This window comes from Anas platyrhynchos, chromosome W (genome assembly GCF_047663525.1).
Source record: "Anas platyrhynchos isolate ZD024472 breed Pekin duck chromosome W, IASCAAS_PekinDuck_T2T, whole genome shotgun sequence".
NCBI classification, from domain to species: Eukaryota; Metazoa; Chordata; class Aves; order Anseriformes; family Anatidae; genus Anas; species Anas platyrhynchos.
Window position 1 is genome coordinate 9,368,627 of NC_092620.1, and position 25,071 is coordinate 9,393,697.

Here is a 25,071-nt window from a genome sequence, read left to right on the forward strand (position 1 = left end):
TGACTCCATTTACCACGACTCTTTGGGCCCGGCTATCCAGCCAGTTTCTAACCCAACGAAGCATATGCCAGTCCAAGCCAAGAGCAGCCAGTTTCTTGAGGAGAATGCTGTGGGAAACGGCGTCAAAAGCCTTGCTGAAGTCAAGGTAGACCACATCCACAGCCTTTCCCTCATCCACCAAATGTGTCACTTTGTCATAGAACGAGATCAGGTTCGTCAAGCAGGACCTGCCTTTCATAAACTCATGCTGACTGGGCCTGATCACATGCTTGCCCTGCAAGTTCTGCATGATGACTCTCAAGATAATCTGCTCCATGAGCTTCCCTGGCACTGAGGTCAAACTGACAGGCCTGTAGTTACCCGGGTCAGTCCTCCGGCCCTTCTTGTAGATGGGCGTCACGTTTGCTAGCCGCCAGTCCACTGGGACCTCCCCCGATAGCCAGGACTGCTGATAAATGATGGAAAGCGGCTTGGCCAGCTCCTCCGCCAGTTCTCTCAGTATCCTCAGGTGGATCCCATCCGGCCCCATCGACTTGTGCACATCCAAGTGCCGTACCAGGTCACCAACCATTTCTTCATGGATAGAAGGCAAATACTTTGGTATATCATCAAAGGAGGAGGTAGCCTGTGCTGAAGAAGCCCCACTGTACAACAAGCTACCAGAAAATAAGAAGAAACATGCCCTGTTCACTGATGGGTCTTGTCATATTGTGGGGAAGCATCGGAGATGGAAGGCTGCTGTATGGAGTCCTACCCGACGAGTTGCAGAAGCTGCTGAGGGAGAAGGTGAATCGAGTCAGTTTGCAGAAGTGAAACCTATCCGTATGGCTTTAGATAGTTCTGAATGAGAGAAGCGTCCAGTTCTCTATCTCTACACTGATTCATGGATGGTGGCAAATGCCCTGTGGGAATGGTTACAGCAATGGAAGCAAAACAACTGGCAGCGCAGGGGCAAACCCATCTGGGCTGCTGTGGGAAAGGAATTTGCAGGTTGCTTCGCGCTGTTTCACACGTCCCTGAATTAGAGATAATGAGGAAACAAGTGGTAGAAACAAAAACTTGAGCAAGGTTGAGATAAAGTAAATTGGCTACAGTGTTAAAGATGAGGTTTGGGCAGTGGCCAATTGCTGGCTGGCTCGAGGCGTGTGGCTGAGGGTCTCTAACCAATTGTATGACAGATTCGGGCACGTGGACAGCACGTGGGGCTACGGGGAAAGTATATGTAGTAGCAAAAAAGGGCAATGAACGTCTCCTGTTCAAGAGCCATCAGGAGTCCCTGTCTTGCATCCCTTCAGGCTGCTGCATTGTGGAAAAATATTGCTGCCCGGGTAAAGAATCTGGTTATAATGGTGCGCCACGTAGATGCTCATGTGCCCAAGAATCAGGCTACTGAAGAACATCAAAACAACCAGCAGGTGGATCAGGCTGCTAAGATTGAAGTGGCTCAGGTGGACCTGGACTGGCAGCATAAAGGTGAATTTTTTATAGCCCGATGGGCCCATGACACCTCAGGCCATCAAAATAGAGATGCAACATACAGATGGGCTCGTGATCGAGGGGTGGACCTGACCACGGACGCTATAGCACAGGTTATTCATGACTGTGAAACATGTGCTGCAATCAAGCAAGCCAAACGGTCAAAGCCTCTTTGGTATGGAGGACGATGGCTGAAATATAAATATGGAGAGGCCTGGCAGATTGATTACATCACACTCCCTCAAACCTGCAGCGGCAAGTGCCATGTACTTACAATGGTAGAAGCAACCACTGGATGGCTGGAAACATATCCTGTGCCCCATGCCACCGCCCAGAACACTATCTTGGGCCTTGAAAAGCAAGTCCTATGGTGACATGGTACCCCAGAAAGCACTGAGTCAGACAATTTCTGAGAGAACCTTATAGACCTTGGGGCAAAGAGTGCAGCACTGAGTTGCTATATCATATTCTGTATCATTCACCAGCCTCCAGGAAAGTTGGACGATACAGTGGACTGTTAAGGACTACACTGAAGGCAATGGGTGCTGGGACATTGCTTTTGCTCGGGGACTCAGGATAGCTGACCCAAACTGGCCAAAGGGCTATTGCATACCATATGACGTCATGCTGAGCAATAAATATGGTGTGTCTGGTGGTGTGGGGGATGACTGCTGCTCGGGGACAGGCTGGGTATCGGACAGCAGGTGGTAAGCAATTGCATTGTTCATCACTTGCTTTGTACAGATGTCCTGGTTTCAGTTAGAACAGAATTAATTTTCTTCCTAGTAGCTGGTGGAATGCTGTGTTTTGGCTTAGGATGAGAAGAGTTCTGATAACACCCCGATGCTTTAATTGTTGCAGAGCAGTGCTTATACTAAGCCAAGGACATCTCAGCCTTTTGCTCTGTCCTGCCAACGGGCAGGCTGGGGGTGCAGTAAGAGCTGGGAGGGGACAGACCCAGGACAGGTGACCCAAACTAGCCAAAGGGGTATTTCATACCATCTGACGTCATGCTAAACAATATATAGGGGTGGCTAGCCGGGGGGAGGGGGCCAGACTGCTCGGGGTTAGGCTGGGCATCGGTCAGCGAGTGGTGAGCAATTGCATTGTGCATCACTTGTTTGTACATATTATTATTACTTTCCTATTATCACCATTGTATCATTATTATTATTATTGTTATTATTATTTTTGTTATTATTATTTTCCTGTCTTATTAAACTGTCTTTATCTCAACTCATGGGCTTCACTTTCCATTTCTCTCCCCCGTCCCAGAGAGGGAGGGGGGAGGGTGAGCGAACGGCTGCGTGTTGTTTAGCTGCGGGCCGGGTTAAACCACGACAACAGATTATTACTATTATCATCATTATTATAATTTTCTCTTTCTTTTCTGTCCTATTAAACTAAGAGAAAACCTGCAGAGGAGCTGGCCAAGCCGCTTTCCATCATTTATCAGCAGTCCTGGCTATCGGGGGAGGTCCCAGTTGACTGGCAGCCTGCAAACGTGACGCCCATCTACAAGAAGGGCCGGAGGGCAGACCCAGTAAACTATAGGCCTGTCAGTTTGACCTCAGTGCCAGGGAAGCTCATGGAGCAGATTATCTTGAGTGTCATCACGCGGCACTTGCAGGGCAAGCCGCATAATAACCTGCTGGTAACTCTGTTACAGGTGAACCCAGGTATCTGTTCTGGTTGTGGAGAAATAGAATGCTTTTTTTTTTTTTTTTTTTTTTTTTTTTTTGTTGTTGTTGTTTTTGTTTTTTTTTATGGAGACTATCATACCGTGTTTGCTACTTCTCAGTCAGGTTTGTCCTCCTCTACTCCAGTCTAAAGAACTGGCCAGGTAGTTAGGTGGTGCTCCAGTAGGTTCTACACATTAAATTTTATGAAACTTGTAAGAAAAAGTGAACATTGACAGACTTATTCTGCAATCTGTGACATGGATTTTATAGCATTTGTAAGAAGTATGCTTGTTAGAAAGAAAATTTCACTTTGGGTAAGGAAGTTTTTTTTTTCTTTTTTCTTTTTTTTTTTCTTCAAAATATTACTGAAAACAACTGCTTTTTTAAAGATGATAGGAGTATAAGTCTGGCAGTAAGATACCAAATCTATTGCATGGCTGCTTTTGCAGGCAGCTTCGTCAGTTAATCTCTTTCATAAGTGCACTGAGTTCCATCTTATGTTCAGGAACTAGTGATTTCTATGTTAAATCTATTCAACATCACTTTACTCCTCTGTCACGGTTGTTCTTGAAGTTAAATAATTTCTCTTCCTTTTGAAATTCACCCTCCAATATAAATTTCAAGATATAAACCCAAACACTTTCTTTTTCTTTTTTTTTTGCTACACTAGACAAGCCAAGCTCATTCAATCTTTTCTTGCAGCATATCACCATTCCTAAAATAATATTGATAATGTTACTCTGTAGCTGTTATTGTTTCAGTTTGAGCTCTTTTCTGCAGAATCAATACCCAGCTCATCAGTTTGGGGTGTTTGCTGGTTCAGTGATAATGTAATGGGAGTCAACACTGGGAGGAGAGAAACAAACATGATTGATGTGTTTTAACAGGAGTAAACTGGTAATTCCTTAGTACATTTAAGACCTCAGATAGAGCAGGGTGTGCAGTTTTGAGCACTGAAATTCAATGAAGGTGGAGAGCAATTACATAAAGAGTCCAAAGAGAGCAATAACAAGTATTAGTTATCAAAGGTCTAGAGAACTTGTAAGGAAAACTGAAAGTATTGGTGTCCTTTAGTCTAAATATGTGAAGTCCTTGGGGCAAGAGGCAGGGGAGGAGATGCACAAGAACAGCTTTACAACACATGGAAAGTAACTGCAGAGAGAAAAGGAATAAATTGCAACCCCTTTTCCACTGGTAGTGGGACAAAAAAAGTTGTAATGCAATAGCATAAATACTTTCTTATCTGTTACTATTTGTCACATCATGTTAATATCTATTACTATGTCATTGAATGATGATGTAAAATGATAGGTGTTGTTTTCTTCTGATATAAACTGAACTGGAGGTTCTTTCCAGCGGTGAAACAGAAGTTGCATCTCCTTGCTCTGAGTAGGTTCTTGCAGCCGAAGTTACCACCAGTTTGACTATCATTCCCATGGCGTTCATCACTGACAATCAAGCCAGTATATGTTGCTTCCTAAAGATAATTCTGTGGCAAAAGTTACTAAATTCAGTTGACTTGCACTACAAACGCACTACACAGCTGTTATGTTATGTTGCTCATTACTCTTTTTCTCTTTAATTATTTAGTGGATGACAGTTTAGATGGCACTTACTTAACCTTTAAGTACTTATTTAAAATGCACAGCATTCAGGTTTTTTTTCCTTTAACAGGATTAAGAACTCTCCTCTGATGAAGAGATGAAAATGGCAGAAATGCAACCACTGCTGATAGAAACCTTGATAAACCAACCAAAAATGGTAGCTCTCAGCAATAATAAAGGTTAGATAACATAAAAAGCAACAGGTGTTATGTGATTCAGATGATTTCTTGACTCAAAATGGCTATTTTTTCTAATTAAATTATGTAAAATATTATTTAATTTGTGTGTTTTAAAAGAAAGATGATCAATTCTCATGTTAAGCAATGAAAGTAGAAAAGAATTCTTTAGTATCTTACACTTACTTGAGTATGGGGTAAAGAAAGTTGTATTGACATCCTAATTTTCTTGATTCTTGTCATCAGTTTAAAAGCAGAGGGGGAAAGTGTGTCTTCTCTTTTGGGGGACTGTTAGCTTGAACACACTTGATATGTTTAAGAAGGAACTGTGTATGCTTTCAAAGTTCTGCATGTGAAGCAGTGTACTTGGTTTTCATAGGGGCTAATAGATTCATGCAATTGAAAACTTTGGAGTTATTGCAAAAACAGAAAATCATTTGATGGATATTTTTGGGAAATACTGCATTATGCAACAGTATGTAACACTAGCTTATACCAAGGAACCTTGGAATAAAGCAACAAGTTCAATTTCTTTAACAGTTGAGGGCTATTTATGTCAAGCCCAATATTTCATAAAATAGGAACTATTGCCAACAGTCTTTTGTGAGTTTATAGTTTGCAAAGGTGTTAGCTTATATGTTATTTTCCAGTAATAAATATCACTGAAGAACAAGATACAGTTTCTAAACACCATAACATAAACACTTTAAATGGTTATTAAACAGATGTATGTCTAACTAAATTTTTGTTTCAGATTATTCAAAAGATGCTGATTCGTTATCAAATGAAGTTACCCACAATAGCAATCAAAAAAACAGCAACTGTTCCTCTCCTTCTCAAATGTCAGAATCTGTTTTCTTAAATACTGATAGTAGCCAAGATATTTCTCTCTGTTCTCCAGACAAAGAAGCATGCGCTGCTGTTTTATCCAAGATAAGGTTTGTAAAATACAATATACCACTGAGCAAGTATAATAGAAAAATATTACTTAATCTTTTATATTACATGTCAATTTCTTAATTTACTAATCATTCATTTATCATTTATCAAATAATTTAAATGTTAATGTTTTAAAATAATGTTAAGTAACAAAATAGTTCTTTCAAAACAAAACTTTAGAACAATTAAATTCAGAGATCAATTTTAGTATCCAAGACATCTCTTCTAATAATAGGGTATAATAATCTCATCCTTAATAATATCTGTTATCCCTGCAAAATACTTCCAATACAACATTTTAAAAGCTCTGTTTTTATTTGCATAATGTTAAAGATTGATTTGAGTATTAACATAACTACAAAAAACTTTTAGAAACATATAAAAATTGACTTAGTTTGCTACTCTTTTTGTGGTTTTAGTTAAAATGCGCCATTCTTTTTAAAATGTGGCAATAGAAACAAGACTTTTCTCCAAAATTGTCATTGAACTTGGAAGTATGTGATAAGAAATTTAAGTTATTGTCACTTTGTACTGACACTTTTAAACTGCCTTTAATCATTCCTGTTTGTTGAGGGATTTTTGAAACAGCAAGGAGGCCATGACTTGCTGCAGCTGAGCAAACCAAGCTACCAGGATGACTATGAGAAGTTCCCATGACAGTGTTCCCACATCGCCCGAGTGAGGAATTTAAAAAATATTGTTGCCAGCAGCTGGCTTCAAGGACAAGGTCTATATGACTGCTAATAACAAGGGGGTTGTTTTCTTGCAGGTGGGGTTGTTTTCTTGCAGTTGTTTGAGTGCTTTTGACCAATAATCTTGTGTGAGGCACTATCCGCCCCTGTTAAATTTGCTATAAAAGTCAGGCTATTTGGGTAATAAAGGGAGAGCATGATCTGACCATACTGGTGTCTGTTGTGTTTTCAGCCATTCTTCCTGCAACACCTGTTGCATTTAATTAACCTTCAGAAATCAGTACATGATCATGTAATTGACACAAACAAGTTGCCAAAGTGAGCCCTCTGTATAATGTATTTTTGTAATGGTAAGATAGAAAATCATAAATTTTGTTTTATATTGATCTTTGTCCTGTACTGTGTGCACAGTATTGCTGTGTTGCATCCTAATGATTAATTTTTCTAAAACAGTTCTTAAAGGAATATCTTGGAATATCTTTTTTGCTAGTTGGTGGAGACATAGCTGTTATTCTGTTGATCACATCCATTGGGAATTGATGATGTCCATCTTGCCATTTTATTCCTAAAAACTGGATCTCTCGTGAAGGTCCTTTGACTTTATTTTGTTTTATGGCAAAACCGGCTTTCAGAAGGATTTGGACTATTTTCTTCCCTTTCTCGAAAACTTCCTCTGCTGTGTCACCATGCCACACAATGTCATCGATGTACTGCAGGTGTTCAGGAGCTTCCCCCTGCTCCAGTGCAGATTAGATCAGTCCATGGCAAATGGTAGGGCTGTGTTTCCACCCCTGGGGCAGCCTATTCCAAGTATATTGGACTCCCCTCCAAGTGAAGGCAAATTGTGGCCTGCACTCTGCTGCTAGAGGGATGGAGAAAAATGCATTAGCGATATCAATTGTGGCGTACCACTTGGCTGCCTTCGATTCAAGTTCGTACTGGAGTTCCAGCATGTCCGGCACTGCAGCACTCAGTGGTGGCGTCACTTCGTTCAGGCCACGATAGTCCACTGTTAGTCTCCACTCGCCATTAGACTTTCGCACTGGCCATATGGGACTATTGAAAGGTGAATGAGTCTTGCTGATCACTCCTTGGCTCTCCAATTGACGAATTAGCTTATGGATGGGAATCAGGGAGTCTCGGTTAGTGCGATATTGCCGCCAGTGCACAGTTGTGGTAGCGATTGGCACTTGCTGTTCTTCGACCCTCAGCAACCCCACAACAGAGGGGTCCTCTGAGAGACCAGGCAAGGTAGATAATTGTTTAATGCCCTCTGTCTCTAAGGCAGCTATACCAAAAGCCCACCGGAACCCTTTTGGGTCCTTGCAATATCCTCTTCTAAGATAGTCTATGCCAAGGATACTAGGAGCATCTGGGCCAGTCACAATGCGGTGCTTTTCCCACTCATTCCCAGTCAGACTCACTTCAGCCTCCAATACAGTCAACTGCTGAGATCCCCCTGTCACTCCACAAATACAGATGGGCTCTGGCCCTTTATAGCTCGATGGCATTACAGTACATTGTGCACCGGTGTCTACTAGAGCCTTATACTTCTGTGCATCTGACGTGCCAGGCCATCGAATCCACAGAGTCCAGTAAACTCGATTGTCCCTTTCCTCCCCCTGGCTGGAGGCAGGGCCCCCCTAATCCTGGTCAGAATCTTCTTCGTTTCTGTGTTTGAAGGACTGTCTGCTGGAAGTTGGAGCAGCAAACTTTTCAGAGAATCCCTTTTTCCCAATTGTTTTCTTTTGCAACTCACGTACCCGTGCCTCTAGGGTCGCGGTAGATTTTCCATCCCATTTTCTCATGTCCTCTCCATGGTCTCGTAAGTAAAACCACAGGGTGGCAAAGGGTGAGTACCCACCATATCGTCTTCCTTGTGTGGATGAACGCCTACCCCTGATAGCTGAGACACTGCGTTGTACAGGTGCGGGGGAGAATAATCTCTCTTCAAGTTGGTGAACCTTTTCAGAAAGTTTCTCCACAGTATTCTCTTTTGGTTGGTGGACACTGGTTGGTTCAGGTGGGGAGGAAGATAGATTCTCTTTAAGTTGGTGAAACTTTTCATAAAGTTTCTCCACAGCTGAGACGCAGGCCTGTAAGGAAGAGGAGAGACTTTCTTCGTACTGCCGGAGTTGTTTAGCCACTTCATCCATTTTGGGTTCCTCATCCTCTTTCCAGGCCATTATTGCCAATGAGCTGGCATATGATGATGGTGCACTCCGTACACACTTCGGCCACATGGGTCGTGTACACCTGACTTCATCTGGATCGGTGGATGTTTGTCTGAGGTCTGGGTCCTCATAAATCTCTTCCCGTCCGGCTAATTCCCTCAGGTACTGGATTCCCTTCTCCATAGTGGTCCACTTGCCTGGTAGACATACAAGTTCTTCCTTGAAGGGATACCTTTCCCTCACAGCTGAGAGGAGACGCCTCCAGAGGCTGTGAGATTGTGCTCCATCTGCAATTGCTTTGTCAATGCTTGCGTCTCTAGCAAGGGATCCCCGGGTGCTGAAGGAGCTGGCGGACGTCATCGCGGAACCTCTCTCAATTATTTTTCAATGATCCTGGGAGTCTGGAGAGGTCCCGGTAGACTGGAAGCTGGCAAATGTTGTGCCGATTTTCAAGAAGGGTCAGAAAGAAGACCCTAGCAATTACAGGCCTGTCAGTCTCACATCAGTGCCTGGTAAAATCATGGAGAAGGTGGTTCTCGAACGTATTGAGGCGCACCTGGGGGACAAAGCAGTCATTGGTCCCAGCCAGCATGGGTTTGTGAAGGGTAGGTCCTGCCTAACTAACCTGATTTCCTTTTATGATAAGATCACCCGTATGGTAGACCAAGGGAAACCAGCTGATGTGATTTTTTTGGACTTCAGCAAGGCTTTTGACACGGTTTCCCATAGGATCCTACTGGACAAAATGTCCAGCATACAGCTAAATAAAAACATCATACGATGGGTGAGCAATTGGCTAACGGGCAGGGCCCAAAGGGTTATGGTGAATGGGGCTGCGTCAGGCTGGCGGGCGGTCACCAGTGGGGTCCCTCAAGGCTCCATTTTAGGGCCGGTACTTTTCAATATTTTTATAAACGATCTGGATGTAGGAATAGAAGGCATTTTGAGCAAGTTTGCTGATGACACCAAACTTGGAGGAGTTGTGGACTCGAATGAGGGTGGAAAGGCCTTGCAGAGGGATCTGGATAGGTTGGAGAGCTGGGCGATCGCCAACCGCATGAAGTTCAATAAGAGCAAGTGCCGGGTCCTGCACCTGGGACGGGGAAACCCTGGCTGCACGTACAGACTGGGCGATGAGACGCTGGAGAGCAGCCTAGAAGAGAGGGATCTGGGGGTCGTGGTAGACAACAAGTTGAATATGAGCCGGCAGTGTGCCCTGGCAGCCAGGAGGGCCAACCGTGTCCTGGGGTGCATCAAGCACGGCATCGCTAGTAGGTCAAGGGAGGTGATTGTCCCGCTCTACTCTGCGCTGGTGCGGCCTCACCTCGAGTACTGTGTGCAGTTCTGGGCACCACAGTATAAAAAGGACATGAAACTGTTGGAGAGTGTCCAGAGGAGGGCTACGAAGATGGTGAAAGGCCTGGAGGGGAAGACGTACGAGGAACGGCTGAGGGCACTGGGCCTGTTCAGCCTGGAGAAGAGGAGGCTGAGGGGAGACCTCATCTCAGTCTACAACTTCCTCGTAAGGGGGTGTCGAGAGGCAGGAGACCTTTTCTCCATTAACACCAGCGACAGGACCCGCGGGAATGGAGTTAAGCTGAGGCAGGGGAAGTTTAGGCTGGACATCAGGAAGGGGTTCTTCACAGAGAGAGTGGTTGCACACTGGAACAGGCTCCCCAGGGAAGTGGTCACTGCACCGAGCCTGACTGAATTTAAGAAGAGATTGGACTGTGCACTTAGTCACATGGTCTGAACTTGGGTAGACCTGTGCGGTGTCAAGAGTTGGACTTGATGATCCTTAAGGGTCCCTTCCAACTCAGGATATTCTATGATTCTATGATTCTATGATCCCAGCCACCTGACTTCCCTGCCGTCTAATTCCACACAATTGGCTCCAGTGTCCCAGCACCGGAGCAGCCAGGTGACAAGCTGCTCACCTATACAACGACCAAAATCTTTTCGCACATCTTGTAGCTCACGCTCGTATAGGTTTCAGGCAGATACTGTTGATTTTTCGACATCCTCATCTTCCTCCTCTTGAATCCCTGATGGCCCAGCATCGTCGTCTCTATACCTAGATTTGGCAGAAGACTCTCTGCATTCTAAACGACCTGAATCTCTATACCATTTTTTCACCTTCTCTACAGGGGCAACTTGCACGGCTACAGCTCGTTTCTCTGACCCAGCTACAGGAGCTGGAGCAGCTGCAGGAGCTGGAGCTGGAGGGGCTGCAGGAACTGGAGCAGCTGCAGGAGCTGGAGCGGCTGCAGGAGCTGGAGTGGCTGCAGGGTCCACCGTAGGGGTCGCAGTGGCCGTTGGATCTGTCACAGGACTTGGAGTGGCCGCAGGGTCTGTCACTAAGTTGATAGTAGTATCAATGGCAGCTCGATAGGCATAAGCAAGGCCTCAGCACGTTACAATGATTTGTGTCACTTTGGAACTGCCAGAATCATGACACCTTTTTTTCAAACATTCTGCCAGTTTTTGAGGATTTTGCAGTTGTTCAGGGGTGAATTTCCAAAACACTGGGGGTGCCCACTGCTCTAGATGCCTGCCCATATCCTCCCATACTCCCTGCCACTCACAACTATACTGCCTCCGGGCAGATCTCCGGATGAGCTTCCTAAGTAGTTGTTTAACTTTAAGCAAAACTTGAAGCACATTCAGGAGGCATAACAACAAGACCATGCTGGTCTGAGTATCCCAAGGATATTCAATATCTTGGAGAGCTATTGTAACAAGCTCGGAGGATAAGAGGGTGGTGAAGGAGAAAGGGAGAGTGATCAAGGAGGATAAGGGGGTGGTGAAGGAGAAAGGGAGAGTGAACGAGTAAGAAAAAATATCTTCCCCTTTCCCCTCCACACATTGACTCCCTGATGAAAAAAGGCAACAGGTATAATTGCTAATACTTTCCAAGATACGGTTTCCAAAGTATAGAGTCGACGATGTTATTGAGTACAAATACCAAGTTAGAGTCATGACCAGATATCTCATTGTCTCATAAGCCATTGCTACAACACACAGTACCATAATGATCTGAAACCAGGGCCCGGAGAGGATAAACAACATGACAGAGAATACATACGGAAAATAATGTGCTATAATACTCAATTTGGAAAACAGGCGCAGCAGAGTTGAGATTAAAGCAATCAGTATTATGACAAGTGACTATTAAGCAGGTCTAATACTTACACCAATTTTAGTTTAACACACTCTGGTCAGATCTGCCATTATCTCAACCTTTTGAGCCCCACGTTGGGCGCCAAAAAGACTGTCGTGGTTTAACCCGGCCGGCAGCTAAACACCACGCAGCCGTTCGCTCACCCTCCCCCCTCTCTCTCTGGGATGGGGGAGAGAAACGGGAAAGTAAAGTCCGTGAGTTGAAATGAAGACAGTTTATTAAGACAGGAAAATAATAATAATAATAATAACAATAACAATAATAATAATAACAGTAATAATAATAATAACAATTATGATAATAGTACTACTACTAACAAAGCATACAAACAAGTGATGCACAATGCAATTGCTCACCACTCGCTGACCGATGCCCAGCGTAACCCCGAGCAGTCCGGCCGCCTTCCCCCGGCTAGCCACCCCCATATATTGTTTAGCATGACATCAGATGGTATGGAATACCCCTTTGGCTAGTTTGGGTCACCTGTCCTGGGTCTGTCCCCTCCCAGCTCTTACTGCACCCCCAGCCTGCCTGTTGGCAGGACAGAGCAAGAAGATGAGACGTCCTTGGCTTGGTGTAAGCACTGCTCTGCAACAATTAAAACATCGGGGTGTTATCAGCACTCTTCTTATCCTAAGCCAAAACATAGCATTCTACCAGCTACTAGGAAGAAAATTAACTCTGTCCTAACTGAAACCAGGACACTTGGCTGTGGAGAAGCTTTCTCAAAAGGTCTGCCAATTCAAAGAGAATATGTTTTCCCCCTTCCTGTACAAACCACTGACTCAACTACTAGGAGTAAGCATCCCTCTGTTCAAGAAAGAAGATATAGTGGGTACACACCCCGTGCTACCCTGTGGTTTTACCTACGTGACCATGGAAAGGACGTGAGAAAATGGAATGGAAAATCTGCCTCGACACTGGAGGCAGGTATGTGAGCTGCAAGGAAAAAACAACTGCAAAAGGGGGGTTCTCTGAGAAAACTGATGCTTCCATTTCCAGTGGGCAGTCCTCCAGACAGAAAAAATGAAGATTCTGTCCAGGATTAGAGGGGCCCTGCCTCCAGCCAGGGGAAGGAAATGGACAGTCAATTTTATTGTACAGGAGCTTCTCAAAAGTTCCATTTTTTAGGAATAAAATGGCAAGATGGATGTCGTCAAATCCCAATGGATGTGACCAACAAAATAATAGCTATGTCTCCACCAGCTAGCAAAAAAGAAACACAAACTTTCCTAGGTGTCGTGGGGTTGTGGAGAATGCACATTCCAAATTGCAGTCTGATTGTAAGCCTGCTCTACCAAGTAACCTGCTGTAAGAAGAACTATTTCAAATGGGGCCCCGAGCAACAACAAGTCTTTGAACAAATCAAGCAGGAAATAGTTCCTGCAGTAGCCCTTGGGCCAGTTCGAACAGGACCAGGTATATAGAACGTGCTCTACACCGCAGCCAGGGAGAAGGGCCCCACCTGGAGCCTCTGGCAGAAAGAACCTGGGGAAACTCGAGGTCGACCCCTGGGGTTTTGGAGTTGGGGATACAGAGTATCTGAAGCCCACTACATTCCAACCAAAAAAGAGATATTGGCAGCATATGAAGGAGTTCGATCTGCTTTGGAAGTGATCTGCACTGAAGTACAGCTCCTCTTGGCACCCCAACTGCCAGTGGTGGGCTGGATGTTCAAAGGAAGGGTCCCCTCTACACATCATGCAACTGATGCTACATGGAGTAAATGGTTTGCACTGTTTACTCAGTGGGCTTGAATAAGAAACCCCAGTTGTCCAGGAATATTGGAAATGATTGTGAACTGGCCAGAAGGCAAACTTCTTGGGATATCACTGAAGGAGGAGGTGACACATGGTGAACATGCCCCCTGTTGGGCACCAATAGGACGGTTATGGTTTAACCCAGCAGGCAGCTAAGCACCACAGAGCTGTTCGCTCAAACTCTTCCCGTTGTGCGATGGGGGAGAGAATCATAGAATCATAGAATATCCCAAGTTGGAAGGGACCCATAAGGATCATCAAGTCCAACTCCTGGCACCACACAGGTCTGCCCAAAAGTTTAGGCCATGTGACTAAGTGCACAGTCCAATCGCTTTTTAAATTCAGACTGGCTTGGTGCAGTGACTACTTCACTGGGGAGCCTGTTCCAGTGTGCAACCACCCTCTCGGTGAAGAACCTCTTCCTGATGTCCAGCCTAAACTTCCCCTGCCTCAGCTTAACACCATTCCCATGGGTCCTATCACTGGTGTTTACAGAGAATAGGTCAGCTGCTTCTCACTCCCCCTCACGAGGAAGTTGTAGACTGCGATGAGGTCCCCCCTCAGCCTCCTCTTCTCCAGGCTGAACAGGCCCAGTGCCCTCAGCCGCTCCTCATACGTCTTCCCCTCTAGGCCCTTCACCATCTTCGTTGCCCTCCTCTGGACACTCTCCAACAGTTTAATGTCCTTCTCGTACTGTGGTGCCCAGAACTGGACACAGTACTTGAGGTGAGGCCGGACCAGCGCAGAGTAGAGCGGGACAATCACCTCCCTCGACTGACTAGCGATGCTGTGCTTGATGCATCCCAGGATATGGTTGGCCTTCCTGGCTGCCAAGGCACAGTGCTGGCTCATATTCAACTTGCAGTTGACCACAACCCCAGATCCCCCTCTGAGGGGCTGCTCTCCAGCATCTCATTGCCCAGTCTGTATGTATAGCCAGGGTTGCCCCGTCCTAGGTGCAGGACCTGGCACTTGCTTTTGTTAAACTTCATGTGGTCGGGAAATAAAAAAAAGTAAAAGCTTGTGGGTTGATATAAAGACAGTTTAATAGGACAGAAAAGAAATAAATAACAATAATATGTACGAAGCAAGTGATGCACAATGCAGTTGCTCACCACCCACTGACCTGTGTCCATCCCATCCCCGAGCAGTGGTCCAGTCCTGTTTCCGTGCCCCTGGCCAGCCACCCCATATTAATTTTTCAGCATGACATCATACACTATTGAATATCCTTGGCCAGGTTGGGTCAGCTCTCCTGGTTCTGTCCCCTCCCAGCAACTTGTGCACCCACAGCCTCCTCACTGGCAGGGCAATATGAGAAGCTGAAAAGTCCTTGGCTTAGTGTAAGTACTGCTTTGTAGCAATTAAAACATCAGTGTGTTAGCATTATTCTCATCCTAAATCCAAAACTCAGCACCATACCAGCTAGTAGGAGGAAAATTAACTCTACCCTATCTGAAACCAGGACACAGTCCTTTTGTTTTCAATATTATTTTAATTACTTTTCAACGTACAAAAATAAAACTAAGGTACAGGCTGAAAACTTTTTTGTTTGTTTGTTTACATATTAGCAAACAAAAACTAAGTTTTAGATTCTCTTTAGGTAACAGCACTAACAGTATTTACAGATTTCAACTGTCCACACTCCATTTTCTGGTGAGACAACTAAATCTATCTTAACTAAGTTTACATCATTTTGGCCATTTAGAGATCAGAGCATGCATCACTAAGTCCAATTCACACTTTCAAGATTATGACAATGCCAAAGGCAATAATCCATTGACATAAAACTTAGTATCACCAAGTGGTATGTTGGACCCATAATATGCCCCAATTTGCAATACTCCATTGTTCAGAATTCACGTATGTAGAAGTTGTTTTACTGTTATAATTCTACTTTCAGACTAACATTTATGGAAATCAAGATGATTAGTCTCCTCTCTCCCAAATGAATGAATAGTAAAATTAAAATGCATGAACTCGAATCTTGTTTCATTACAAACTGAGTGATTTAGAGATGCTTCAGACCTACAAGTAGAAAATACACACATCACTATAGTATTACTGCTTTCAATGGTCATACACATGAATGAAAAAAGTCTGAAAACACGAATAAAGACGCATATGCAGTACATAAGAATTTGTATCATATAAAGCCGCCTTTACTTATCTCTTGCTTAAACCAGAAGAAAAATAACAAAGAATCCCTAAATCTAATAACCATTACAAAGTGTCAGTAAAAGCTAAAGGCAACACAGAGAAGCTACCATATAACAAATAGATTTGCAGAGTTCCAAATTAACTCCAAGTTTTGCCTTAGATGCATCTGTGGTGAAAAACTAGCAAACAAATAACAAACAACGCAGAGCATGATACAGACTGCAGAATTTATCTTTTTAGCAGCAGAGTAAATTCACTCAAGAGGTCAGTTCATTCTAGAACCAAGCTGTGTGCAGGTTGCTGCTGTTAGCCAGCTGACTAATTTAAAGCTAGATGTATCTATCTGAAATTGCTATCAAAAATTAGCAGGTGACTAATGAGTAGACAGAACCCATATCTCACCAGTTTCTCAGGCATTCTTTCGATGTTTCTAGTTTCCAAATGAGATGTCGTCCCCCCCACTTAGTTACAATTCTGAAATCTGGAAAAGTGGTGTTTTTTTGTTTTTGTTTTTTAACACCATGTTAATATCAATGTTTGTGAGCTTATTTTCATCCCTCATACCTGTGTAAACTTATTGACTTCACTGAATTTATTTGAGTAACAGTCACCTCTATTTTGAGCTTGGATTCCTGTTTCATCCACCAACAACTGTCTTCTTCTACCTTCCCCTTTTAAAATCCAAAGAAAAATCCTATCTGTTATCCAGAAACAGTTATGAAATAACTGTGGTCATTAATGGAAGCTTCTGCATATGTGCTTTAAATGCTCTTAGCAAAATGGCACCATATTGTTACTTTTCTGAGCTGACTTATGAGTCACAACATTTTCAATTAAAGGCCGACTCAAATAAAATTACATTTAAAAACACTACAGCTATAATGAATTATGCTGTTCTCAAAATCTTTGCTTAATTTCATCTATTTTATAAAGTGCAAACCCAAACAACCTGACATTGGAGCTCAGCATGCAAACTTATTACAATGAAGATAATGGGCTTCCAGTGAAAGATAGACACATTTAATGTGTGGAGCAAGCACAAACACAATTAATTTACACAATCCTGGTGAAGCAAGCATGAACTTCATTACTGTGCTACACTACTGATTTAAAAATGATCTACCTCTATGGAGACAGGTGTTTTGCAGAACATTAGTTCTCTAGTGGCAGCATTTTAGGAAGAGGAGAACTGTAAACCCCCTAATACAAATACATATAACTTAACAACCCTCACAAATCTGCAAAGTATGTGCAAAGCAAAACTAGAAAATATAAAGGTATGGCTTGGGGTGTGGAGTAAGTGTGTGTATTTGGTGTATTTCCTCCCCCCCTCCTTTTGGTCTTTAAAACTTTTTTCTAAACTAACCTTTAATTCACACAGAATATGACATAATATGTTGCATATGGACTTACATGTGATAAATTAGCTAGTAAGGCTGCCATCCTTAATTATCATTTTTTTAAGGTATTTTTTCTTATACTTTTCTGTGCACAATCCTTTACATATTAAATTATGTAACTGCTATATAGTAAAGCTATGCAATTTTAGAATAACAAAATGCAGGAAATCAAACTAAGTAACTGAAACACAATATGCTCCAAGAATTCTAATTTCTCTCAGAGGAGAAACTTAGCTTTTTTAAGATATTATAAATAATATATGTATATTTTCACTTGTATCCACATTTCAAATCAAAATAACTACCTGAATAAGACCAGATGATCAACTAAAATTATTCCTTTAATATGTACATGCCAACAGAAACTTCCCTCTAAAATACCTAATTTTATTAGTGAAACGGTGCCAAAGATAACAAGTATACAATCTCTTTGCTTTATGCTACTTACACATTATAAGACAGCTGTTGTTGCAAGACATGATACTTCACAGTCTTTCCATAAGCATACAGATTTATTTATTTTTTAATCAGAATAAGCTGTTTACCAGCCAACAGCATATGGCTTAAATATTACAAAAATTACTGTCTATACTTTATACGGTAAAGCACTTTCTAGTCTTAAATGGACACAGTGGCAAGAACATTAAATCCTACAAAAAATAAGAACAATTAATCAGCTTCACTGTCAAATTGGGTTTCATTACCTTATAAATTGGGCTTATTTCTCATTCCCTTTACTGTGTTTTGATTTTCCTTCCATAAGAATTAACTATGCAAATGAAAAGAAACTGTTGGTTTTGTTTGTTGTTGTTTGTTTTGTTTCTTGCTTTTAACTGAAATAAATTCTTCCCATGAATTAAGGCAATATAGTCATTTGATTGCATTAAGTTGTATTAAAAATAATCTACTTGATTAGGTACAAGTTCTAAAGATATGACTTTAAGACATCTCACAATGATGAAACTGATTAGTTCAAATAGCACAAGTCATATTTTGACTTGACAAAAATATTTGCTTTTCATTCTCTTTCTTACATGCTTTCTCCCCAAAGAATGAAAAAAAAAAACACAAAACCTACCATACAAATCCTTTGTAAATTAGAACATTTTTCCCCAAATTATTTGTCCCCCCATCAGTACAATTCCTTTGATATCACTCAACAGGTATTAGAGAAAATGATGGAGAGGTAATGATTAAAGCCATCCAAATGTAGATCAAATGTCTAAAGGGCTGTCTGATGTAGGTGATCAAAAAATACTTTGTATTCAGATGCTACTTTAGTACACTGGTGGTCCCCAAAATTAATCTTTGCTTTCACCTATAAATCTCTTCTAAAAATAAAAAAATAAAAATGGAACTTAAATATTTTAACAAGTGAATTAAGCAACCATTCTGACAAATCACTTAGTCTTGTCTACAGTATGGTGATGGCAAAATAGCAAAAGAGAACATGTAAGATTTAGCTGAAAAGGAGTATTATCACATATATATTTCTAGAAAATACCACATTTTAAGAAGGCACTAAAGCTTTTGCTTGTGCTCTCGTTTGTTGTTTTTTTTTTTTAATAAAAAAAATATTTTCATAGTGGCACCTGTACTATTTGCAACTGAACAGACACTGCAGTATGTCTCAAAACAAAGATATAACGTCTGATAATATCATACAGGTGTGCTCACTTCTGGAAGGAGCAAAGAAAACAACAAAACCAAACCCCAAAATAATCCAATAAGCTAACCTATTATCTATAATATCACAATATTCCTTTTAAGAACAGGAAAGTAGCATGCACTTCTCAAATACTTTAAAAGAAATATTTGTTTTAGGAATATTAGTAAGAAATTGTTTTAAATAATAAACCCCAAGAAACTCAAGCAATCAGCAAATGAAAAACATAGCAGTCAGTGGGCATTAAACATAACCATAAAACTTTGTTTATGTTTAAAAACCCTTTTTCTATAGTTGCCATTTGCAACAAAAGAAAATATATATACTTACACACCACTTCCAAGAATAAACAGTACATATTGTTTTTGTGGATTTTTTAACCTATAAGGTAAGACAATACAGAATTCATCAACAAGCAATATTTTAAACAACCTTCAATGCATATCAACTTTTTTTGATAGGACAGGTTTACATCTTTGAGTTTCTATTTATTTGGAATAGCTTACAACAAGACTTAACATAAATCATTTTACAAATAAGTACAGCCATCACAGAAATGCATGTATTTTTAGACTAATAGTTCTGATAACATCTGCCTTTTTATGGTATAACTACTGGTCCGTGCTCTCTTGCTTTAGAGTATGACGACAAAAAAGTTATCAAAAGAATTGGAAGAGCTACTAGTACTATCAACATATTCAAGTTGATTGTTTTGACATTTTCTTCCTCATTCTGGGAAATAAAAATATTTGGATTTCATTCCTTAGTTGAGTCAAACGTCCATTCTTTGCTCTAAACCTCTTCCATTTTAATTGAGAGGCTTTCTTCATTTGGTTGAGAGTTCCCATTCTGTTGTAATTTGATTTTATCTGTCCTTTGTGTATCTCTGTTGTCTACTTCCTTGACAGTTTCTGAATTTTGATCCTTGTGATCTTTGTCCTACCAGAGACAAAGTTATTTACAAAAAAAAATGCTCATAGCATTAGAGGATATGACAGTATATGACTTCCAACCAACTCTTGGTATTTTGGTTGTCTCAATTTTCACATGCCTATCTTGTGTTGGCAATTTTTAGAATAGATATGTCAACACATTTTTTAAAAGGCTTTCTTTTCAAGTGACTGAAGTTAGGCACTTGTAACAATCTGTCATCCAAGAAATCATTGCTGTAATCTGTCTTGATCATCAATATTGACATAAAACAGAACAAATAGTATCATGGAATCTATGAGAAACAGCTCCAGAAATTAAGACTTATTCATATTTTCTAAATAAAACAGGATTATGAATTTTCATTCATATTTTTTGTCAGATAACTAATGCATTTTAAGAGACTTCTTGTGTAAGAGAATTACTTAAACATACTGTGGACAATCACCTAAATCAGTTGTTTTATAACAGTTGAATAATTCTGAGTACAATCTACTTTTTAAAGGCACACTGCTTTTCAAATTCTAAGATCAAACAATTTGAAGATGTTTCTTTTAATCACACCACCCTCTATTTTGCAAAAGAAAATCCCATACTATTCTTCCCCAAATCTTCAACTTTACTTCCTGCAGAGTGCAATATGCAACCCACGATCAAAGCAAGCAGGGAGAGGCTGAACTGCAGAGTGGAAATTTATTAAAAATAAAATCTTTTGAGCTTGACAGCCAAGATGTTCCTGAACCCTACTTTTTGACTAAACAATCTGCTTCCTGCCTCCTCATACAGATAGGCAGCCAGCCAACTCCTAACATATGGCCCCAAACAGAAAAAAAGAGAGAAACTAAAACCAAGCGTTTCCATAGCCTATACATACAAGCTCTTATGGGTCCAGTAAAGTTCAAACACAGAGACTTATCAAACTAGACTACTTGTTGCAGAATGACTTTCATGTCTCCTACTGGCAAAAGCTAAACCCAAGTGTCTCAAGTGGCAATATTTTGGTAAGGAAAAAGGAGAAAATAAAGAAGGAGGGAAATAAGAAAAAGAGGGAAGGAATTCCAATAATCACTCCACTTCCAGCACTCCACTACTTACCATTTGGTCACACAGCTTACCTTCAAAGTAGTGGTGCTTTGGTCAGATTGCTCCTTTCTACCTTTTTCTTTATCACTTTTTTTCTTGGAGGTGGAACATTCTCTCTCTCTTCTTTCATTATTTGTATCCCTTTCTCTTTTTTTTTCTTTCTTGTTTCTGTTTAAGAAAACTTTTACTCAAATCAGAATTTGATCCAAATGCAAATGTACTAACAACAGTTACATCAAGCGTATTGTACATATGTATTTGCAAGTACAAGTACTGTACAAGTGTATTTGCATTGCTGACAGATTAGAAACTCTAAAGAATACTGAAGCTCAAATCCTACGAACATTTGTTGTTGTTGTTTTTTTAATTGAAACTGAATCATACTGGCCATAGTCATCTGAGATGACTAGTGCAAAGACAGTAAATCAGTGAGAACACTTCCAAAATTGTATCTGTATCCATATTTGATTGCTCTGTTCATTGAAAAACACTGACCCTTTACTTAGAAAAACGAATGACAAATATTAAAGAGCTCCTTGTATAACAAAAATATAAATAAAATCAGAAGAACCACAAATTGAGTTCAGTTCCTTTCATAATGGTGATCTCTATGTCCCATTTAAATTTAACAAAAATATTACAACTTTTTCCTCCATTACTGCTTATTAACTTTTATGTTTACATCAAACTGACCTTATTGGAGAAGGAGTTTGCGAAGACTTTCTTTTTGTTGCTTTGGATGTTTTAGGAGACTTGGAAGGACTTCTACTCTTCCTTTTATGTCTTTCTCTGCAGGACCAAGAAATTCAAGATCAGCAAAGACAACCAAGAATAAACTCAGAAACTGCATAAAAAAGAAAGCTCTTAAAATGATTTGCCACAACAGCTAAGTAAATATCCCCAAGTTTAACATTATATATCACCAACAGTATATGAATTGCACATAGTTTAAAAAAAAAAAGCTTTTTCATGTTTCAGTTTGGTGGAAAAGTGGAGAATGGAAGTGGAAAGGAGGGAGAAAAAAAAAGTTGTGCCCTTTCAGATTTCAGTTTTATGTTCATCTTCACATGCTTGTATTCACACCTGTGTGAGAAACAAAGTTGTGTTTTTGCAGTAGAGAGTTTCTCACACCTGATAACAATGGAAGCACAATGAATTCGCTAATACTGTATTAAATAAGAGTTTCTCCAGTCAAGAAAAGAATGCAATTGAATGAGGAGCCACAAGACAACAAGATACATAACTTCAGTAATGTGAACTTCAAAACATTACAAGCTCAAGATCACTGGAATTTCAGTTCAACCTGGCTCAAGTTTAATTCCTGAATATATGAGCTAGCATTCCTATTGGTTTAGAAGCAAACAGTCAGTGTAAAGTGAAGCTCAAGCTGTTGTCAAAATCAAAATGGATTAAGTTTATATTTATTATTTATCATTCTATAATGCACCAAAGAGCTCGTAATACTTTGGAAACCAGCTGTTTTATGCAGGTATGGAATTTGTTGAAGTTGTTATTCTGGAATCTGATCTCGAACAGAACACAACATTTAATGGAATGAGCCTTGTTAATACCAGCAGAAATTGCCAGTGGAACGTATGGAATCCCATTGCCTTCTTCATGCAAAAAGAAACAAAAATTTAAGAAAAAAATATCTGACAGACAATATTCCATGTCTAAGACTGACTGAAATTGATATTACATAGCCTTCAGATTGGGCAATTACTGGGTTATGAATGAAGATACCACTTCAGCCATCAAGAAATCTCTTTGGACAAAATTATTTCCTATCTCTGCTAGCCTATTGATGGACTGTTGGAAAAGGATACTGATCCTTAACTTCCTCTGGTCTGTCTGTCTTCTTTCAGCTAGGAATGATAAATAGCCATCTTATTTCTAGTACTTGCATGCTGTTTGTCAGTAAAGCAAGGTCAACAAAAAACACACACACACAAAACCACACAATTTAAACATTAGGGGAAAAAACCTCTAATTTCTGTATTTCGGTATGTGCCCACTTCTTCTTGCCACTTCACTGGCTACCACCAAGAAGAGAGGCTCCATCTTTACATTCTCCCATCAGGTATTTATATGCGTTGATAAGATGTCCCCTCAGCCTTCTCTTCTCCGGGCTAAACAAACATGGCTTTCTCAGCCTCTCCTTGTATGCTCCATGCCCTTCATCAGCTTTGTGGCCCTTTACTAGACTTGCTCCAGTATGTCTGTCTCTCTTGTACTGGGGAGCCTGGACCTGGACCTGGGATTCCAGATCTGGCCTCACCAGTGCTGAGGAGAAGGAAAGAATCGCCACCTTTGACCTGCTCACAACACTCTTCCTAATGCAGCTCAGGATACTGCTGGCCTTCTTGGTGGCAAGGGTGCATTGCTGCCTCATGTTCCCTTTGGTGTCCATCAGAATTCCCCCGGTCCTTTTCTGCCAGCTGGTCAGCTGGACAGTGTACTGGTGCATGGAGTTATTCATGCCCAGGTGAAGGACTTTGCATTTCCCTTGTGTTCAATGCCATGAATTTCTCTGAATGGCAGCACACCCCTCTGGTATACCAGACACTTCTCCCAATTCTGTATCTGCAAACCTGCCAAGGGTGTGCTCTGTTCCACTGTCTAGGCTATTGATGAAGATGTTCAATAATACTGGCCCCAGTACTGATCTCTGGGGTATGCCACTATTAATTGTTTTGTTTTTTTTTTTCAGCCGGACTTCATGCAGTTTTGAAGAGTTGTTTTTTTTTTTTTTTATTTTATGTTTGTTTAAAGAGAGCAGGTATTACTGACCAGTATTCCAGTGTTATTTAAAAAGGGACTGTGCTTTACTTAAGATTTTGTGTTGACAGCAATGCAACAGGTTATTGGGTCTTTAAGTATCCATTTATATGCTACTAGAAAATAATTGGTTCTGGGAAACAGCTCATGATAAAGGAAACTTCATAATTCAGAGTGGAAAACAGCATGAAATCTGTGGCATGACTTTATCAGCTGATATATTTGAAAATAAAAATATTTAACTCCTGTTGGATTTACCGTAATGGAGAGACATACTACCTCTTACTATCTTCCCAACTTGCTGTCTTAAATTAGTGGAGGGAAAATTTGTTTTGTGCATATATCAGGGAAAACAAATCCAGTCCTAGGAAAGTTTCAGATGTATTTTTAATTGTTTTGTTTAAATTGTTTCTACGTACTTCGTTCCATGAATCAAAAATTCAGCATTGCTTATAATATGGTATCTTCTAGGCTGAATAAGAACACCTTGTTCTGCTGCTGTATCATTAAGTGCTAGCTATTGGTTTCTTGGACAGATGGACTCCATTGGGTAACCAGTGAAACAAGAAAATGGAAAGCAGAGGTACTATCTGTCAAATTTCCCTTTCTCTCCCATACAATATTAATTAACCAAGCCATCATGCCACTATTTCCTTTTCCTTTAGTTTTACTTCCCTTCACCAGAAACAGTAAACTCGCTATGCTTGTGAACAGAATAAATCACTCTGTGGTTAGAAACTCATACCTGTTATATAGTTTAAAAAAAAAAAAAAAAAAAAAAAAAAGTTTTCATTCCTTATTTGTCAATATTGATGACTTTTTTAAAAAAATGTTAAAATGTAAGTAACTAAGCAGAAGCCACAAGATGAACTAGAAAATAATCAAACGTGAGATTCTTTTGTTGCACGTGCATAACAGAGTATGTTCAGACACAATTTCTCATACCTTCTATTGGTAAGGCAGGATCTGTACTATGTTTTATTGTCACACTTGATCAGATGAATGTGTTGTAAAAATAAATAAATAAGCATACTTCATCAGTGTTCTGTAGTCATGATGATCTCTTCCTTGCTCTTAAGTACATGATGAAAGAAATATAGCTGGAACTTATGCTACTGAAAGAATTTCATTTGAAGGCTAAATATCAGCTACAGGGCTTTTTTTGGTGCAGCAATACTAGCAAAAGAAAGTAGTATATCTTCTTCACAAGTCAAAGTAACACTTTGTTGATTTCTGTGAGGTAAAGACGTTTGTGTGCTTTTTGATGGGCTATATTCAATGGCTGTGGCAATCTGAGTGCAATGTTTTGTCTTGATGCTTCTTCCTTTCTGGCTGTTAGCAGTTTAAAGATGAAATTATTTATAACCCAA

General features: G+C 40.7%; 1 protein-coding gene across 11 annotated transcripts in view; it reads right to left on the bottom strand.

The window, feature by feature from the left end:
• Window positions 1–634: 634 nt before the first annotated feature.
• The window catches only part of LOC113841302 (uncharacterized), an 87,338-nt gene continuing 62,901 nt past the window's right edge, over window positions 635–25,071 (bottom strand). For 5 of the 11 annotated variants that reach the window (XM_038169576.2, XM_038169587.2, XM_038169584.2 and 2 more), the window contains 3 exons: window positions 21,617–21,712; window positions 20,956–21,091; window positions 19,304–19,849 (listed from right to left, as the gene is read on the bottom strand). In XM_038169576.2, the coding sequence (XP_038025504.1) occupies window positions 19,703–19,849; window positions 20,956–21,091; window positions 21,617–21,712 (379 nt within the window). In that variant the 3' untranslated portion in view covers window positions 19,304–19,702. The other 6 variants (XM_072030473.1, XM_038169581.2, XM_038169577.2 and 3 more) reach the window with 6 other exon arrangements.